Genomic DNA, 20,905 nt, shown 5'->3' with positions numbered 1-20,905 from the left:
TTCTTTCTGCTAAGGACTCCCTCAAATCCTTTTTTATATCCTGTATTTCAGCTACAAAAACTTACCTGATTCAGCTGCCATGGAAAACTTTTCACTGTACACCAGACCATGTGACAGCTCTTAATGGGATTGTATTTTCCAGTTTTCCAATAGACATTTACCAAGGTTTAGTCTGATCTTTGAAAAGCACTTTGAGACATTTGCATGGAGAGTGTGATGTCTTAGTGGCAGCAGTCCCACACTGAAGCCCAGTGTGCTGGGACACAGAGCATGTTCTGTCCATGTATGAAGTATGTCTACAAATAAACATATTCCAGATAACATATATGAAGACTAAATATATATAAGAGGATTGTAATTTGAACATCCTTTGTATACTCCCAGTTCATCAGAAGCTTTCATTACCTTCTTGGAGACTACTGAGAAAACAAATCTATTTTTCTGGAAATAACTCTTGTACAAAAAAAGAGGTTCTGCTTTTATTTGTCTTAGTGGCTTGACTCTCTTACCTTCTCATTTGAGATCATCATTAGAGACATTTTTGGTACTACTGTTAAAAAATTCCTCCAAAGTATTTGGGTGATCATTAACACTTGATTTGAATTGAAATGCTTGTCTTGGTACTTGATTCTCAATATAAGAAATCAGAGATGGCCTCATAATTTAGATTTGTTCCAGCTGAAACAATTTTAAGCACAGGTAAATTTTGCCAACTCATTCGCCTATTTTCTAGATCACTAATAAATGTTCATCTGCAACAATGAACCTCTTTGGCATCTCACCCTTAATCATACACTATGTTGAAATTTGACCATTTAATCTTCATTTAATCCATGAAAAGGACTGTGAGTCACTATGATTACTTAATTTCCTTGACAGTGTTCCATCAGAGCTTTCACCCATGAATCAGTGTCAGATCATGGTGTATGGCTGGAGAGGGGTAAGTGAAACTAAGAAGTTTGATGAAGCAGGGAGTTAAAGCCAATTAACAACTTAGCCATTTATTATATATTTTAGAGAATTTGTTTTAGAATTCTTAAAACTGAACTGAGTTAAACCAGAAGCAATCTTGTATTTGAATGAAAAAATGTATAAAAGCTGCCTGGAGTGTGACTGTTACAGGGGAAAAAAAAAAAAAAAAAAAGATGCCATGAAGAAAAAAGACATCTTGAGGAGTTTCATCAAGAATAAAGCCATTTTGAGCAGGATGCAAGTTACTGACATTCAGTCTGTCTTTCACCAGAACAAGTGGATGAGGATGTTTCTGAGTAAGTGCTAAATAATTGACTTTAGCATTGCATTCTGGGTTCCAACCTGTCAGGCTTTCAATCATGATTAGCAGCCAGGAATCCTCCTCCTTGTGATGAATGGTCCAAGGGAGAAGACAAATATAGCCTAAGCTCAATCTGGAACTCTTCAATGACAGATCCATGTCACAGTTTTGGAACAAATTCTTGGTGCAAGTGGGCACTGCTGCTCCTTAGGAAAGCCATGAAACCTTCTAGGCTAAGGTACATGTTTGTGAACATAACAGATAGAAGAACCTTCCCTGGGCTCAGGGGGAATGCAAGCAAACTTAAGTCTCTGCAGGACTGTGGGATAATCTTGATTAGGAGTGCAGAGACTACTTTGCCACTTTTGTGCATTGGTCTTTTGTTTGTAAGGAAAACTGATGTCAGCTCCATTTGGTGCTGTAACATCAGGGCATCATCGCCTACTGTGTGCTCTCTTTGTTGTAAGTAATAAGACAGTGTACAAAGACTGAAATTAAATGTGAGCTGTCAAACTGATGAGATTAGTTCTGTCAGAAGATGAAACTCTTCATTTGGTAAGGTAGGTGTATATTTTTTTGGCTAAATGGCTTTTCAGAATCTCAGCATGTTATCACACAGTGCATGCACAGTAAAAAAAAAAATACTGTACTAGCTGTACCCTGCACCTTCACCCCAGAAGCATGGAAGAGCTATCTTCACTTCCCCAATTTTGGCCTCTTTATAAACTCCATGAAGGACATCTAGATCATCCCCTAGTTTGTAGAACTTTCTTTTTTTATCTTGAATACAGCATAGTCTTGACATACATCTCTTTGTATGGCTCATGTCTGAAAGTGTTGCTGCAGGTGTCGGTCACAAAGAAGTACACAGAGTTAATGGCCCATGTACCAGTGTGGCATGTGCTTTTGGAACTACTTTTTGATGCAATATTAAAAGTATTTTCTGTATTGAAGATAAAGATTTGATGTGTATAAGGTAAAGATTATGAAGGCTGCTTAAAAATTATGGTAGTATGTCAAGAAAACTCCTTTTTCATACTTTCTTCAACACCTGGATGAGCAACAGTGCTTGAGCAGATACTGAACATTGGGGCTGGATGTGCATTTGGTAGGTTCATGTTCTGAAAAGCAGGTCAGTATGTGTAAAACTGAACTGGCAGCCTGGAGTGGAAATGTTAAAGCATAAATAAATAAAACAGGGCTGTTAGAGTAAAAATAAATAAACTGTTTTAATTTTTGCTTTGCATAACTAACAGGCAATTAACTTTCATTGACTCATGATGTGAAAAGTGATCGAGACAGATACTTTGCTTTGGTAACAGTCTGACAGTTGGGAAGAATGTTTTTCTTGACAGTTGATTAGGGGTTAAATGAGCTGAATAAAATTGGTAATTTTTGCTGCTTTCCTCACTTAGTATAATAGCTATTATATGAAGCATTTTTCCTTATATTAGTTGTAATGACTGACTTTAGCTGATTACTCTGTTGAAAGAACTGGTTTTGATTGACAAAGATGTCTTCTTGGTATTCTTTGGAGCTGTAAAAAGGGCTGGTGCATATAGAATCTGCAATGCCTCCTCCCTGCTGCCCCTTTCCCCCACAATTTAAGCACTTTATTTAATAATCTTTAGTCTACAACAGGTCTAATTTTATGGTCATCTTAGAAGCAGCACTTGGATATAGGTTAAAATATACCATCTCTCTCCAAATGAAAACTTCAACCACAGCTTTAGCACAATTGTCTGGAAGAATACGGATAGAATACTGATCTGTAGGCAACTACTTGGGAGTTTTTGTCATGGTCATGTTTTGATAGAGGATGATGGTTTTTGAGGCAAATAATCAGGCTCCTGGGTAAACAAGGTAATAGTGCTTCATCTGCAACAGAGGTGGAGAATTCATCTACTGTAGCACTGCTGGCTGTGACTGTCTTACTGATGAAAGCAGCTTTTCACAGCCCCTCGAAACGTGCTGTGCTATTTCCCTTGTGACACTTCAAAGTATGTGATTGTGTGAAAGTCCTGGAGTGAAATGTCCTTTCAAAATTTTAGATCAAAAGAGACATGCCAGAACATCAACAGGAAATAAAACATTTTTATTGAATATCTGTGTAATATGTATGTTATTTTAACGACAATTGGAAAACTCTACTGTGGGGAGTCACTACACAAAGTGAAACAAAAATATAAACCACCTCATCAAAAATGAAGGTAAAATACGGCTAAGGTTGTCAGCTCGCGGGCCACGAGCGATATGGCAGGATAAAACACCCCAAACATTTCTACAAGATACAGAGAAAACCCACACAGAGAAACACTCAAGCAGGCAGTAAATATACACAAAGGCAACTAGGATCTTTCTACAGCATCAGATTCTAATACTTCACACAGCTTTGTCAGAAAGGTACATGTGGCTTCTTTGAGGATGAAAAATGTCATCTTGGTCACTTGGCAGGTTCAGTCTCTGAGAATCATTGTACCTTACAAACCAGTTCTAGGGTGACGTTCAGTCTGGCAGTGTAGGAAGAGAAAGCATTAAGAATACCTTAACACAGTAAGTCAGTCCTGGCACTTTGAACCTGCAGCTATCCTGAATGAATAACTGAAAGCTGGAGACCATGAAGCTCTTAGGCTGGGAAGCTGACTATCTAGTTCTTCTCTTTGGTGGGGTTTGGTCCTTAAGGATAAGATTTTAAAATAGTCCAGCTTGATGCTTGCATGTATGTGCCTGTATCAGAAAATGTCTCACTTGTGTTTTTTCTATGTTTCATGTAAAAAAGGAAGAAAATGGATCTTGCTATTCTCACTTTTGGAGGTGGGGAGAGATACAGGCTTTTTCCCCCCTCCCAGTACTTTGCTGCTGCTTTTACCCTCAAAGTACTGAAAAGCAGGTGTGCTTGGCCATCTCTGCACTGATCTCTGAGACTGTCACACCTCTCCCAGAATCAGAGCCTTGAGTGAGGCTGTGGAATTTACTTTGCAGCGCACAGTTCTCCGATTACATTCATCTTTGTTAGACACAGAAGATTGATAAGAACATTAATGGTTAATTCTCATGCCATCCTCCAAAAGCAATAGCATTTCCACATTTCTAGGGTAGTTTGCATTGCTGAAAATAATGAACCCTTCAAAGCATTATAAATATATTCACAGCTTGGAAAGATAAGCGAGGGGGCTCCAAGGACAGTACATGAGCTAGAAGTGATGCCCTGAATGACTTGATGAGATGGTACAGCGGAGGTGCCATGCTGGGGAGCTGTAAGATGACTCTACGGGAAAGCAGCAGGGGCGAGGGCGCTTGGAAACGTAGAGTATTGCACAGGGCTTGACAAAATGCTGCGTGGTCAACCCATTCACTAGAGCATCCTTGTCCCCTGCATAGCTCTCCAGTTCTACATTGGTCCGTAACAACTGGAACTGCTTGTGCTATGCGTTCCTTCGGCAGTGCAGTAGAAGGGAATGGCAGTATTATTACAATATCACTACGGAATAAATTGATTGCTATCCACTGAGAAAACTACATTTCTAAGCACACACGGCAGTCACAGTGATACACAGAGCAGTCTTTCAAGACTCTTATGGAATGACTAATAGCTTCATAATAGTGCCATTTACTACATAATAACATTTAAAACATTTAAAAACTCCTCCTGAAACGAGCATCTAGTATACAGAAGAGGTTGCTTCAGTTTTCTAGAACTTGTTCTTTGTTTTCACTTTTTTTTTTAAAGGACAAATTAAAACTTAAGTATAAATAGTATATAAAAGGTCACTAGCTGTTCTCTTTTGGCTTACTTTGAAGTGCATTTAGAACTATGGCTAAATTTTGTCATCTTTTGATGGGAATACAATACTGTCTGTTTACCATGAAACTATTTTGTATAATAAACTCACACGGCTGTGTCTAAAAAATATTCTGCATTCCTTCTAATCTGAGTTAGTATCATAAAATATTTTGTTACAAAGTCTAATGTGCAAACTCATTATAATGTGAAATTGTGGATGGAATTCACAGTATGCAAATTTTGTATAAAGGTGATAATGGAGAGCTACTCTTGTTTTCATGGCAGCATTTTACTATTGCTGCATCTCCCTCTTCCCCCTCCCTGCACTACTTCTGCAGTGGTCTGTCTTTATATGTTAGATGAAATTGTTGTCTCCTGTGGAACTGCTTCCTCAACTTTCAATCTAAAGCCATTTCAGTCTGTTTGTGTTTGCTTTGGAATATATACAGAAGAATTATATCCTAGCTTCTGGCTACATGTCCATGAGGTCAGCCATGGAACTGTTCAGATCATGCTAAATTGCCTGTGAAAGAAGTCTACCCAATTGGATTTGCCTCTCCAAGATTCACTGTGGACATGAAGTGTGTTATTAGGATGGTCCAGTTGAAAGCTCAGATTTAAGTTGTCCTTTAAGATGTCAGTGTAACACTACTAGTGCCTTACAAGTTGGATATTTTTTTTTCTGGAATGCAGACGATACAATAGTTACCCTATAATATAGTATCAGCTCTCCTACATCTCAGTCAATTTACATAATTTAAAATAGAACATCTTATTAAAAACATCTAGATATACACAGATTAGGAAACGCTTACAACATACAAATACACAAACTAGAAATAAATTCTGAGCATACTGGTGTATATATACAACTGTGTGATACAATAAATAATTTCTGTCATGCTCTATCTACACATCATATTGCTTAAAAGAAGAGTAGATCTGGGGCGGGCAGTGGTGAAATGAAGCGCCTTTGAAAGGCTCTCTACATTTAAATTTGTGCAAATTAAAACAGGAATTTTAAAGTACAACTGATCTGTGTCAGGAACACATGGCTGGAAATGAAAGGACCCATATTACTGAGGTATTTACAGATACTGGCTAAAGAGCACTATGTGGGCAAATGCAGAAAGGCTTCTTCTTCGTCTTTTTCTTCTTGATAATTTAATTTAATTTAATTTAACTTAATTTACTTCTTGACTGCGAGCATGGCATCTACCTCCTCCTCGGGCTGTAGGGTGTGCCACTGTGCGATGGGCCGCCGGGGGTTGGCCAGCATGTCTGACCAGTGCCGCAGCTCCGCGCCGGTGCTGTTGTAGCCCACAAAGACTTTCCCGATGGCATCGTTCTTGCCAATCTTGTCATAGTCCAAAACAGTCACAACAATTTGCACTTTCTGTAACGAGACAGAGAAAGAGCAGTGAGCATGACCATAAGGGGAAGGTTGGCAGAGATGAATGTGGGGACAGCCAGCCACAGAGAAGTCGTGAAGTGTGTGACAGCTGGAGTAGATTCCCCAAATGAGAAGCAAATTCAAACTTTTTTTTTTTTTTTTTTTTTTTTTTTTTTTTTTTTTGCTTCTTGTGAGCCTTCCAAATAAAATCAGGTTTATAACCTCCCTGTTACCTTGAAATTTGCCCCTTTGCATTGAATAGCTTCATGCGGAAATAGAAGTTGATTGTTTTTCCTTTAACGGATTAACAGCTTACAGGTAAGTTAATTCAAAAGTTGTGCAATTTTACACACCTGTATTTTTTAAGTAAATAAGCTAACAACTGAAGTTCAGAAATTGCTCTGTGTTTGCAATGCTGTACTCTATTCTGTTAGTTGCTTTTCTACTTCTTAGCAACTCTTACCCATCCATCCAGTATGCTTATCAGGTATTTTCAGATAAATTCAGAAGACAGTCCTTATGGTTACTATATACGTACACACACACATGTTCTTATCTCTGCACATGTGTGTGCACTTGTGCACATGTACATGCATGTGTGTATACTGTGTATGTTCTGTGCATTAATGGAGAAATCTAGAAAACAGGCTGGCTGCTTAAGGGAATTGGAATGGATGTAAAAACTCCTGGTGTCTCGGGGCTCTGACACACCAGCATGGCCTATGACGGAGCTGATCCTGGAGTGCCACTTCTATAGGAATGGTTAAACAAGGCAAACAGGGTTAAACAAGTCCCACATGGTCTGTGTGAGCCCATCTGTCACAGCTCATAGGCAATTTTCCGTCCATTTAGGCTGGGGCACACTGGGAGGTGTTTGAGCCAAGCATTTATGTTTGTAGTTGTGTGCACATACACAAAAATCCTCTCTTTCAGGTCTTTAATATTTGTTAAAAGAGCATAAACAGCTATTTCTTCAGTGGAGTGGTGTTTTTCCCCAACAGCACCTAAGACTTTCACAGTCTTGGGCTGATTTTACTAAATTGTAACACTTTATAGAGCTTTATTTTTAATGATAAACATACAGTTCTTTTCTTGATTCCAGTGTCAGCTTTCTGAGTAGAAGGAAGAAATGCCCTGAAACACATTTCCAGAAAAATCTTCTATTCTCTAGAACTAGGTTTTTAAATTAAAAGCTTTACATACATCTACAATCTGGACCTCTTACTAGAATGATTAATTTCAGGGCTTGTAATAGGATTATCTTTTAAAAGTAGCAAGACCAGGGTCATGAGGTTTATTTTATAAGGTCCATTTCCTTACAGGATTGTAAGGATTGATTAGTTCACTGAGCCAGAGAAAGAGATGGTTCCAACAGGCACTGAAGTATTTATATAGTTGCTGATGACAAAAGTCAAGACTTTCCCTCACCAGAGCACTCAGGATAAAAGGCAATATATTCTGAAGGAAGTATTTCTATGTGCCAGAATTACATTTCAGTGCTGCCATTTACAATACACTCACTTTTAATGGTACCTCCCCAAATGAACACTTACATTTCAGATGCATGGTACACTCACAGATATAAAAAGTAAGCATGAGACTAATTTTTTGCACTACAAAAGAATGCTTGCCTGCTCTACCTAGAAGCTTGGGGATAGTTATTACTGGATTTTTTTTTTTAATGTTAATCATAAGACAAAAATGAGCCCTGTAAATGAAGGACCCTTCTCCTTGCTCTACAAAGATGTAAGAACAGCCAGCTCAGATAATTAACTTGGAGATGATTCTCCCCTCATGATCTCTGGACTAAACCTACAGAGAAATGTGAGCGTCTCTTTGCCTTTGTACCACATATTAAAGGAGCAGCTGTGTGGCAAAACCCAAGAGGTGCTAGTAGAAAGCACTGCCTCTCCTAATAAACACTTGGATTAGCAGTTTCCATGGTGTGATTAAGCCCTTTGGACTGAGAGGGCCTGGAGACATGGCTGCCTACAAAGGCAGGCTGCTTTGCATGTGGCAAAACACGTGCCTGATCCACCAGTAGCAGCAGGATTTGACTTCCCTGTGGTGTTCTCCCTTTACCCTTGAAGACATCATTTTCTTTCTCTTAAGAGCCAGACCCATAGTCACTGTAAAATTGTTGAAAATGTTAATGTTTGGCTCCTTTAAAATTACAAAAAATGTACTGCTATTGACCTGTTTTCCCTCCATGTCCTCTCTTCATTCTCCAACAATCAAGAAACTTGTATAACCATTATTTTTTGACAGTGAAAGTTTGCTTAATGACTTTTATACAAACAGCACATAAGTCACACCTATTAAGTCTAAATTCCTAGCATATTAAGTCTAAATAACATTTTAAATGTGCTTTTCTAATGATGAAATCACTTCAGTATCCATGATGAAGTAGCTCCTAAATACAGTCTTTTACAACTAACTCAGAATACATTGGCAAATGACCCAAGTCCATAATTACAGATTTAAAATTGGGGATATACAGTCAAGTAGATAGCTAAAAAAGTCACTCTAATAAACTTATAAAAAAAAGGAAAAAAAAGGGGGGGGAGGGTGGAAATTTAAAACTCTTAACCACAATACTTCTAAAATAAACTATATCCACCTCAAAAAATAACTTAGAAATTGAAGGCAAGATTGTCAAGTACCAAAAACACACCTAGCCATACCAAAGCTTTGATAGGGTAATTTGGAGGCAACCATTCCAGCTCCTCTCAATCCTGCCCTATTTGGAAATCAAGATACTTGTTGCCTAAACTGCCACTTGATTTGATTCATCTCTTTTTTCCCTTGGGTCTTTGATTCTTGTTATGAAGTCTTTCACAAGCACACAGACCTGCTTTTATTAAAATCAAGGGAAATTAGCCCCCACTGGATTTCCCACTTTTTGATTCCTAGAATCCACAGACACCTGTACATGCAGTAGGGCATGAAGAAATTCTAAATGGACTAGTCATGCATCGAAGTCACGGTGCCCATGCTTCACCTGTCTAGTTTCATTATCTTTATTAGCACCAAGTCAATAAAATGCAAGCACACAGTTTTACTTGAAAGGTAGGCTGTGGCTCCTGAGCTTCTCTCCAGCCCAGTTGCTAACAATATCCAAGAAACACACTGTGAAAACCCATACCAGGCTCTCATCTAATGAAGAGGGAGCTCCAAGTTTTGTCCAAACCATTTAGACATATTAAAACTTTTAAACTACAAGTTTAAAAGCATGGCACCTAAATTATACCATGACCTCTCTTACAATCCATAGATGGATGTATTCCCAGATGTTTTAAATTGCAGTGATTAAAACTGGGAGGCCCCTGAAAGGACACTTGCCCCACTCAGCTCCACCCAGAAAAGCTGTTGTATTGCTTAACATCTCTACAGTCCTGGGGCTCCATGGCCAGGTGGGAAGCCAGCATTCAGTTCTTTTTCCCACATGCTTCCTCAGATGGTTAAAAAAAGCTGCTGTCTTGAGACATCAAGATAACATCAAAAGAAGTTAATTCTCTCTCATGAGAGATGGTTTACCTCCCAATAGCTCAAAGATAGGCAGCTGAGTCTCTGAAAAAAATTACACAATGCTTCATCCTGGTATTTCCCACTGCTAAGGCAGGTGACTTCCATCTCACTGTGCTGACTTCTGAGATCCTTAATTTTAGGTACTGAGCTCTGGGAGTAGCATCTGGATAACCACTGGAGCTCTCCTGAAGCACTAAGAGAACAGGTACTGAAGTACTGATCCTTGAGATTCTCAAATGCCTTTTTCCAAGGGACATAGGAATCACTGAAAAGGTTTTCAAGGTGTAGTGAATAACTGAAAAACTAGCTGTGTATGAATTAGGTGTTTTAATTTACAGGAGTGCTGCAGTGCTTTCAAAAACCAGGCCAAATAAAAGCATAAAGAACACAATATATCTGATAATGCAGATTCATTATTTTAAATAACTTTGGGGAAAATGTTAGGTATGGCTTTTCTTTTATCCCTATTCCTTTTTGCTGGCACTTCACTATTCCTTCACTATCTCCCTGTGGATTTTTTTTTTCACCCAAAATCCATTTCTGTTAACAGAAAATGTCAGTTATCCATTTTTCTCTGATGAATCAAAGCTTCCTAAGTACTTCACATTTTATCATTTCCCTCTTGAAGCAGTCACACTCATCTAATGTAGCACAGGGCTGGCACCTAGGTGCTAATGAAGGCATGCACATGTGATAATTAACAAGGTTCCTGTTAAATATTTATGAGGGCTGAGAAATGGAATACAGAGGAAAGACAAAACACTGTTTGACATTACCTGAATTTGCTCAAATGGTACTTCAAAGCTGAAAGACTCGTTGTAGTAGGGATTCAGAGTGTTCTTTTTAATTGTAGTCTTTTTCTTCTTCAGCCTCTTACCATTCTGCATCAGATGGATCTTCACATAGGGATCTAAGTATTCAAGAGAAGAGGTAGAGCTAAGAAGGAGAATTCAGTGTATTTTCTACAAATTTCAATCCCATACATATAAGAGTAGATTAAAAAATAAACAACAGACAACATTTACAATTTGTATTTAAACAAGTTCTTAATTTCTACTATAGAAAACTGTACGATTGTGAAGTACTCCTGATGGGAAAAGGTACAAAGTATTTATTGCATTATCTCCTTAACATCCTGGAGGTGGAATAAATTCCACTTAACTTTGTCCCACAGCTTATTAACCATCCTGCACGCATTTCGTAGCAATAGTTTGTGGGGTGGTTTTCCCAAGACCGGTGAGTGCTGCCAAATGCATACAGCAGGTACAGAGCTGGCATGGCTGGATACTCTACAACCCAGCAACTATTCCCATCACTCCCTGGGCAGGTGCTGCACTGTGGCTTTCCTGTGCTCTGACCTCCCTGGTGAGCTATGACTGACAGGGTCCAGCACTGCCTGGCAGAAAAGGACTCCGTCCCTTCAACATCAGCCCTCTGCCTCAGTGCTGCACACAGCTGGAGTGCATGGGGGCCACAGTGCTGGTATAAATCACAGATTGGCTTTGCCACTCTCTGCTCAATTCCTACTGTCACTTCAAACTGCTTCTGGTGGTGAAGGAACAGAACTCATTTGGTACCTAATCAGGTATTCCTTGTGTGAGCAAAACCTTCCTGGGCATTACAGTGCTGATGAGGTATCTCACTGATAATAATTTCAGTGGAACTTTTGCCTGTTTAAAAGAATAGCACTGTGAGTCCTTAATCCATTACAAGGGCCATGTGGCTGTCTGGAGAGTGAACTAATGTTCTTCCATGGAGATGGTAATTAGCAGTACCCTCAGTGAGTTCAGTTATTTTTCTGTTTAGGCTTACCACAAAGCAACATCTGAGGCATCTCAAGCTCATACTTTTCAACAATCTGCATCGTACTGTCAACAAAATTTGGGTAGGTACCTCTTTGGCTTTAGGCAGCTGAACTGTGATGCAGATCAAGGCAAGCTTCCCTTGAGTGAGCTGGTCGGAGCTATGAAAAAGGCCTGCCAGACATAAGTCACCTGCAGCACAAATAACAGAGCCTGAATAATGCAAACTATCATAGGAGAGGGCTTCTCCTTTCCCTCCTGAGAAAAGGCTGGGGCTACAGAGGAAGGACAAATGGACACTGCACTTAATACAAGCAAACCATGCTTTATGATTCTGCTATGAAATTAATCTTTACAAGAGTAATTGCACTCTTCTACAGTCAAAATATGCCTTTCTGTGGAAGTCCTGGGTGTTCGGGACAGTTAAGCTAACAGAGTCACTTGATCACAGTCTACAGTTCCTCTGAAGGAAGCCTAATTTCGGTAATAGATTCTTCAAGACAGCAGACAAAGGTATAAAAAGATCCAGTGGCTGTGAGAAAAGAATTAGAGAAATTCTAACTTAGGAATAGGCACATATTTTAGTAGTAAGACTGAAACAGCTGGAGTAGCTTCTCCAGTGGTGAACACTCCGTTACAGAGGGTTAAGACCCCTTCTCCCTCAAAAGACTCTAAGTTCAAACAGAAATTAAATCTGGGTAGGTTTATGCTTCAGGCAAGATGGGATTGTAAGGGTTCCTCGTGGCTGCACAATTTATGAATTAAGGAGTATCATGTGAAGAGCAGAATGCTAGAAAAATACCAACAAAGGTCTCTTTCTTTTTTAATATTGAGTCAAGATCACTGCACACAGGGTTTTGAAGATGGAAAGGAGGCGAATCTGGACTTCTTCAGCATCAGCTGGTACTTAAGAAAAGCTCACTTTCCCTGAGGCTCCATGCAGAAATCAAAATTGTCCTAACTTCAAAATGATGGTTTACCTAATATGTACTGAGAAAGTTTAGTAGTCAATGAGTAGAGTGGTAGAGTGTTAAGAAATGAGAATCAGGTAAGATGCTGTAAAAATATAATTTGAGTTACCAGACTGGAAGGCTAAACAGTACAGTAATATATTATAGGTATTAGGAGGGAATAATTTACTGAAATAAATGCAGGTGATATAAGCCAGTCCTTTCCTGATCTGTGCCTTTGCACAGACAATATACACAAGTTTGATAATTATTTATATGTCCTTAAAGAACTGTACAGTAAGATTTATAAAGGGATGCAGAAATAGTCCTGTATTGATAACAAAATCTATATTTTGGAGAAGAATATTTTTAAACTAGAAATCAATGTATGTGAACGCTTGTACATCCATGAGCACATTCACTAGAAATTATTTGCTTCTACTGTCTTTCTATAGTTTCTATCTTCATGCTTGTATTAGAGCAAAACCTGACTCACAGCCATGGGACAAGACTCACAAGATATGTTTCTGAGGTTTCTTTTTCATGCCCTGATCAGCTGCTTCTGTTCATCTGTCTGGGGAGTTAAGCTCAGTTAAATGCCAGTTGTTTAGTATGAAAGACCCAGTGGTGCCACTGTAGTGCAGAACTGAGTGGCAGATACCAAATGGAGCACAGAATGGAGCGTAACATTTTCTTTCATTTGAGGGTAAAATTGTCATGCTAATCCAAACAGAAACCTATCGCTTAGCTAAAACCCTGTTCCTCCTTTTCTTGTTTCACAGGAAAGTATTGTATTATGTAAGTTTACTCATCACAAACATCTAGAATCGTAACAGGGTGTCCAGCTCAAGTAAATGGGCCATTAGAGATTATGGCTGGGTTTATCCTCATCAAATGGTATATCCACTTTCTCGTTTTTGAAGTATCCTGATCTTGACTAATTCTCCCCTCTCCTCATTCTTCTGTATCCCATACATGAGCTCCTCCACCACTGCACTATCTTCAGTTACATTCTCCCGTGTTCCACAATGTTAACTCCCTCAACTCCCCAATAATCTTTTTGCTTGCACTCCACTCAGAAAACATGATACCTAAGCACAGACTTTCTTGTGACTTAATGAATAAATCTCTGAAAAAGACAGATTCTTTTCCACTAAATAACAGAAGCTGAACTGCTTGGAATCAATTACTGGAAGAAGGGATGATAATCTAAAGAAAGCAGAACCTCTGGGAAGTGGCAGTCTCCAGTGATTTTTGTGAGATAAGGTTTAGTGCTAATGGAAACATCTCTCCTCTCTACTTGCAACGTAACCTCAGTTCTGGCCTCATTAGTCAGGCTGAGTAATACTTTAACATGTAAATAGTCTCACTGAAGAACTGAGACTAGTAAGGATGAACTGATATTACAGCCCTGCAATGATAAATTGCCTGTTAAATGCCAAGCTTGGTCATAAAGGGCAATGCCAATGAAAATAAGCATTTCTCTTTATGTTCCCTGGACAGTTATCTCATTCCAGAATAAATATCTTTAGTCAAAGAGATTGCACCCCACAATATTCATTTCTTTCCATGGGAAAGCATCACAGTATTTTTTGTGAGAATCAAACTCATTGTATCAATGAGTTTGATTCCTTTCAAATAAAAGGGGACCTAGAACCACATTACATCCACAGATACCTCTGGATGGAGCACACCCATCTATCTGGAAAAAAGATGTTGCACCCAGATGTCTCTCTGCTAAAGGAGACAGAATAGCTTTGTGTCCCTTGCTTAATAATCCATTTTAACCAGTGTGTGGGACTAAATAAAATTGTGCTATTTATTCTCTCATTAACAGTCTACCCAGGAATGCTAAAAAGATGTACAATTCACAACTAATTGTGCATTGTGGATCTGACAGTAATGTCTCAATGGAGGCTAGCTGAATTGCTTTTAAAGCATGGGGGAACAGCTGACACATTTTGTTTTCCTGAAGTTTGCAGTAAGATGCCAATACATTATTTAAGAAGTAATGGACATGGTATATAATATCAAGATTTCTACAGTAATCTGGGCATATATATGATATATGAGGCATAGATATACACACACACACACACAACTGGAACTCTGTTAAAATAATGACTAGTTACACACGTTGTAGACAAGATGCACTTAGTGTTAAGAGATTTTACAAAAGCTAACTTTAAAAGGAAAGAGTACTACAACATAAAACAAGAAAATTGTGGCAAAAGACAATATGGCAGGAGAAGGTAGAACTTGAGAACGAAGGTTTTTCAAGGGTTTTTAAGATGAAAAATGTTAGAGGGTAAGTAGCTAATGAAAAGTAAATTTCACTTCTATGTGAAATTCCACTTCTATGTATCTTCAGGAAAAAAGCATCAACAACATAGTCAACTTGGAATGATTTTACTACAATGGCTTATTCTGAATGCAAACAGAAGGACAGTGCCCATCCTTTTAAAAATAAAATTAGGGCTTTGGCAATCTAACCAAAGTATGAAAAGGAAAGTATCTAGAAGTTGACAAACTTGAAAAATGCCACAGGGATAACACTGGAATTGATTGTGTGTGCAGTTACAGTCCTGAGGCTGTGGGCAGGGGGAGCTTAATGGTTTAAAGAAAAAAATCCCAAGCAGGTCTGTACATTGAGATCAGAGAAAACCCTCTACAAGCCTTGAGAAAACCTAACATGATTAACAGGGAAAAAAGTGAGCCAGAACAAACTAGTCATAGATACAGCTGAATAGTTTCATATGACAAAACACTGTAATAAGATGTCCTCAACTAAAATATAGAAATGGTGAAGAAATACAGCGCCAGAACTGCCTCCAGCTGTATTTTTGTCTTCAAAATGTTCAGGACAACTGGGTGCTCATTAGCACGTATTTTTTTCCCATCAGAAGAAAATTTATGCACAATCCATGCCAAAGCTCAACATCACTGACATTTAGAGCAAAAGTGTCAGCAGACAGTGGAGTTTCCATTCCAGGAAGCAGAATGAATTCATGAAGAGCTTGTAATTGATTCAAGAAGTAAAGAAAATGAGGTTTGGAAATGCAGCTTTCCAAATAGCTGTGCAAATGCAGTCAGGACAGAGGTGACAAGCAGGGTGCTTTGTTAATTCCAGGCTAAAGAGCCACTCTCATCCTGCAGCACAGCAGTGCAGTGGAAAGTCAAGGAAAGACCAAGCCTGGGCTTAGACCAGAGCTGGAGCAGGGTCAATGCTGCACCCTTAGCCTGTTCCCCTTCTCTGCAAACAGGCTTCAGATGAAGTTCTCTTGGCCAACAGTGGGGAGAACAGCCACTTAATAGAGCAAACAACCTCATTTTGTATAAAGACTGTGTCTGGGACGGAGGCCAGCAGCACAGGCAATACCTGCGTGCCTTTTGGAGACAAACAGCAGCACATGCCAGAGTTGGGATATGGAAAGCAGCAGGGCTCTAAGAGCAAAGCAAAACAGGAAGAACTTTCCTGGGAGTTCCCACAGATTTGCTGATTTTTCCCAAGAACCATGGGACATGCTCCATCTGTGGGCATATAAACCCTTCCTCCCAAGGGAGAGGGCCAATTCACATGATGCCTGTGGTTCCCAGGCTATGGATAATTTACCCTGACTTTTTCTCTTCTGTTTATTCATGTTTGGATGAGAAGGGATAAAACAATCTCTGAAATAATGAATTTAGAGTGATAATGGATTTTCTCAGCTAGTATGTTTTCAGATGAATGGAAAGGTTTGAATGGGAAGGAAAGCCAGAGGGGGGGAAAAAAATATATGGTACAATGACTAAGAAGAAGCACAAGTACCTTCTAGACTGCATAAAAATTATAGTTTATATTCACTGATAGTTTATATTCACTGACACAAGCCTTCTACTTTCCTCGACAAATGAACAAATTAAAGCTAGGATATTATTTTTAAGAGAAATACTGGAAAACACTCTCACACTGGAAACAGTTCTGTTGACATGAACTATATGGTTTGTAAGGCTTTAAAAATCAGATTTCCTTAAAATTAGGAGTTTTTTAAAAGTTGTTTGCTAAATAATATCCAACCTCAGCTAATGCTGGTATTTTGTTACTCTCATCACACTTTCTGTAACCCCACCAGGCTGCAGATTACTTGATGTTATGGGCCAAGACTTTAGCAGTACCCACTACTTAAGACCAGAGGTGAGCAGCAAAAGGTATTTGCTGTAGGTTCCTGTGCAGTGTCTGTGCCAGTCCTGACCCCAGCAAAACACATTTTAAAAACTCCTTTTACTATGGGGGCTGAGGACTGAGTGCTGGAGACTCTCTCAACACCAGCCAGGAGAGTACTGGCCATGGATGGGATTTGGAAGTTGCATGCAGTCCAGATGGGCTGTCAGAATGGCCTGAGAGCTGTGACCAGTTGAACCCTAAAATGCTCCTATCACACTTGTCAGTGTCTGTCTGTGCCACAGAGGGATGCTCCAGACCCAGTGCACACAGACAAAGCACATGCCCATCAGGCTCCTTGGGGCTCATATGTCAAAGTGTAATGAGTTAGACCACTTTGGATTACATATTTCCACCAGCATCTTTAAAGGAAGATGCTGTAAGACTGGGTAATTTATAAATTAAAATTTATTTAATTTCATATTCAATAACATTAGTCAGATTCTCTAAGGAAAAATGGAGTCCATGAATCCATTTATAGTGGGGAAGAAGGGGTTGGTATTTATAAAAGTAACAATAGCCTGCCTGGAATGAAAATAGTTAAATGGAGAGTGTAGCAAAGCAGTCTCAAAATAACAGCTCTTCACTGGTGTGCAGATATACGAACATCAGGTTGTTATTGAAATGCTGAATTCAGAGAACCACGGAGCTTTGGGAAGAAGGAGGTGCTGTAAAACTGACAGCCAGCCAGTGATTCCCTCACCCAAGGATCCCAAACTGAGGCTGCTGAACATGAGAGCTGACAGTGGAAACAGAAATGTTCACAGTGGCCTAAGGGCTATTCAGCCAGCTCTTGAGTGTGCAGTTCCACCCACAGCGCTTCCAACTGGAACATAACAACAAATGTTACAGTGCCAGATGGGGAAAGCAGCAGAAAAAAAAAAAGGGGCGGGGGGGAAGCCAAAACTCTTATTTAAAACCAGCACAAATTAGTGCTTATGGGCTTTTGATGAAGTTTACTGCTAGAGCAAGGACAGCTGATCTGTCTGTTGTATTCAAGGGGTTCATATCAGCACAGTTACACACAGACAAAACAAATAGTTTTATAAAGCAAATGTGGGTTGAAACAACAGGAAAATGCACCTTGAGTTTTGGCTGTGGGTAAACACAGAATACTCTTGTGGAAAAGCAAAGCAACTCAACCAAGCACCTTGTAAATGTGATTACAAGGAAACTAGACGCATCAAAGCAGTAAACCTTGTTCTGTATTTGCACCAAATGGGGAGGAACTCACTGCTCATGAAACTTGAATGTAGTGAGGAGGAAGAGACAGCATGGCATTGTAAAATTTTAACATACTGGAGAAGGGCCCCTGCAATCTTAGATTACAAATAAAGAAATAAAAATGCATATTGCAATACCATGCTTGAATACAAGTAGAAAGAATACAGCAGCAGTTAAAATGAAGGAGGTATTTATAGCAAATAATGGGAAGATATTAATTTGAGCTGCTGATACAGGCAGACTCTCCAGGACAGGAATCCAGACTGAAACCAAAGCAAACTGGCACTACCTCAGGCAGCAAATTCCATCAGACTGCTGAGTTAGAATTTAGGTAAATGCCTTTTGATGATGTAGAGGAAAAAAAAAAGATATTTTTATTTATTAAATTGATGGCAGTGAAAATACCAGAAGATAATACGTAGAGGCTTAGAGAGATTCAAAAGACTGTCCTCAAGTGAACTGGGGAGGAGGGAAGGGGGAATACACATGGATTGAGGAATAATAGCAGGCAGAGGAGTGAAGAGAGTATCAGAAGCACAGATCACAGAACACTCCAAGTTAAAAAGCACTTATTGTGGGACGCCATAGCTGAAAACAACTGGAGCTTGGGTTCATAATGATGTTCTACACTGGACTACCAGTGCGTGCCTTGAAGCCCTCCAGAGTTGGGCTGGTTTGAGGGCAGAGCTGCACCACCGCACTGAGGCACACACTGCTGAGTGGAGGCCAGTTTTAGTTATTTCCCCACTCCCAGAACCCCACCCATCATGAAGACCCTAAATCCAACAGCTGTGAGACAAAATAAGTCCTAATCTCAAACTTCACTGAGAATAGATAGGCATTCCAGTATTACTGGGTAATAAAGAAAACCACATCTGAGTGAGCGTCAGTATTCACTCCAAGGAATTCCTCAACCTTGAAACAAAGTCTGTTAAAAACAAAAATTGGTCTAACTAGCATATTAGCAATTTACTGTAGTAAGAATATACATTTGTAGTCCTAACTCTCCAAGTCAGCATTGCCACAGAAAGGTTTTATAGCTTGAATGAATTTCAGCATGGCATCACTGTGCTGTGATTGTCTTTACATGAAAAAAGTGAATATAAGCCCTGCTAAGGAGTAGTCTAGGTACTCTTCCACAGAGGGTTAGAAGCAACACACTCAGAACCAGGCAAAGTCAGTTAGAAAGGCTGTCTCAGGTCAAAACCATGAAACAACCATATTGTTTAACCATGAACATTTTCTTCAAATGCAGCAAACCCAATTATGTCCCCGTATTCCATCCACACCCTCACAGGACAAAATAACATTAGGGGAGTTTGGAGGAGAAGCAGAAAAAATAGAAAAGCAAAGCAGCAGGGAGTTTTATCTACCTATGATTGAAAGGGTAGGAAACACCCAATTACCTTAGCTCATACAAATGAGTCACCAGAAAAATGCAAGCCAATATACCGCAAAATAATTCTGATGCTTTGAATAAAAACCTAGCACAGCCACTTTATAGACAGCTTCTCTCATCCAGGTAAGCTTCAGTCCCAGACAATGAGAAGGAGATATGTCTTTTTTTTTTATTCTGATGATTAAACCAGAGATAGCACAGAATTAATACTGCAGGAATGCTGCAGTAAAGAAGGCATAGAAAAAATAGAGTTACAACATCAGTGTCTACCAGCAAAGCAGCTTAATCTGAACTCTTCACAGTTGAGAAACCAACCCTACTTATGCTTTATCAAGGTTGATATTTATTTTAAGAGCATGTAAAGACTTTCAAACTACATTTTATTTATCAGTGGCTAGATGTATAAAGGGATTCCATCAGCATCCAGCCCTCAATCTCAACTTGAAATAACACTCAGCACTTTTTCTATCTGCAAGGTTTACATAGATCTTAGTTTTCATTTTGTTTTCATTATTCTTCTGTTGGATTTGAGCTTCAAGTAAAAGCTCAAATCGTAAATGGAAGGAAGAAGGTACATGAATGTAGTCTTTCTTTTAGCCGACAAAACATGCATTCAGAATTACTTGGAGAAAATAACTCAACGGCTCTCTTACCCTCCTATTCCTGTCTCCCAACACAACCAGTGTCTGTTAAGCAAGATTTTGGGAATTCATATAGGCTATTTGTGGTACCTAATTTTAGTGTGACTCAGAGGATCAAACTCTTCACTGCCTCAACACACAGACCATCCACTCCATATATGAAAACCAAAACCCAATACAGTTAGTTTTTTGAACCTCTTTAAACACAGAGGCCACAAGAAACCTTTCCCTATTCCCTGCTCAGAATCATGGCTAAGGACAAGCTTAGCTGATGGGCTTCCTGGTGGTGAGAAGACTCCTGGAACACTGCAAGGCAAGAACTGCATGGGCTCAGGAAGTGGAAAGGGCTATTCTGGATTATGTTTCCCAATGTAGTTGGGAAAACAAGTTTTGTTTTGGATGAAATTTAATCACAGTAAGGAAAAAAAGATCAAAAGCAGATTTTATTGGGATGGGCAATATCTTCGTCTCAATCCCATAATGAGAAGTTACAAGATAGGTTAAATTTATCAGCATTTTCAACTGAGTTCAGCTAAATCATATCTGCTTTTCGAACATGACAGCTGAGTGAAAGCCTATTTTTTAGAATCCTAAAACCCCTCAGGTTTTAAAAGCCTGAAGGTCAGACTTTTAACTTCAGTACTTGCAGAGGAAGGGCTGGGAGGCTGCACGCCTGCTCACATTCCTGTTGATTACACATAATGAGAAGC

The 20,905-nt window shown here is 39.3% G+C and overlaps 1 protein-coding gene across 3 annotated transcripts in view; it reads right to left on the bottom strand.

Annotated features, from left to right (window-relative positions):
• Window positions 1-3,349: 3,349 nt before the first annotated feature.
• SYT1 (synaptotagmin 1) overlaps window positions 3,350-20,905 on the bottom strand; it is a 339,396-nt gene continuing 321,840 nt past the window's right edge. For all 3 annotated transcript variants that reach the window (XM_066319213.1, XM_066319211.1, XM_066319212.1), the window contains 2 exons: window positions 10,755-10,888; window positions 3,350-6,453 (listed from right to left, as the gene is read on the bottom strand). In XM_066319213.1, the coding sequence (XP_066175310.1) occupies window positions 6,247-6,453; window positions 10,755-10,888 (341 nt within the window). In that variant the 3' untranslated portion in view covers window positions 3,350-6,246. The remainder of the gene's footprint in view (window positions 6,454-10,754; window positions 10,889-20,905) is intronic.

Source organism: Sylvia atricapilla, chromosome 5, assembly GCF_009819655.1.
Source record: "Sylvia atricapilla isolate bSylAtr1 chromosome 5, bSylAtr1.pri, whole genome shotgun sequence".
Taxonomy (NCBI): Eukaryota; Metazoa; Chordata; class Aves; order Passeriformes; family Sylviidae; genus Sylvia; species Sylvia atricapilla.
Note: the sequence above shows the minus strand (reverse complement) of the source record. Positions and strands in the feature narration are given on the sequence as shown.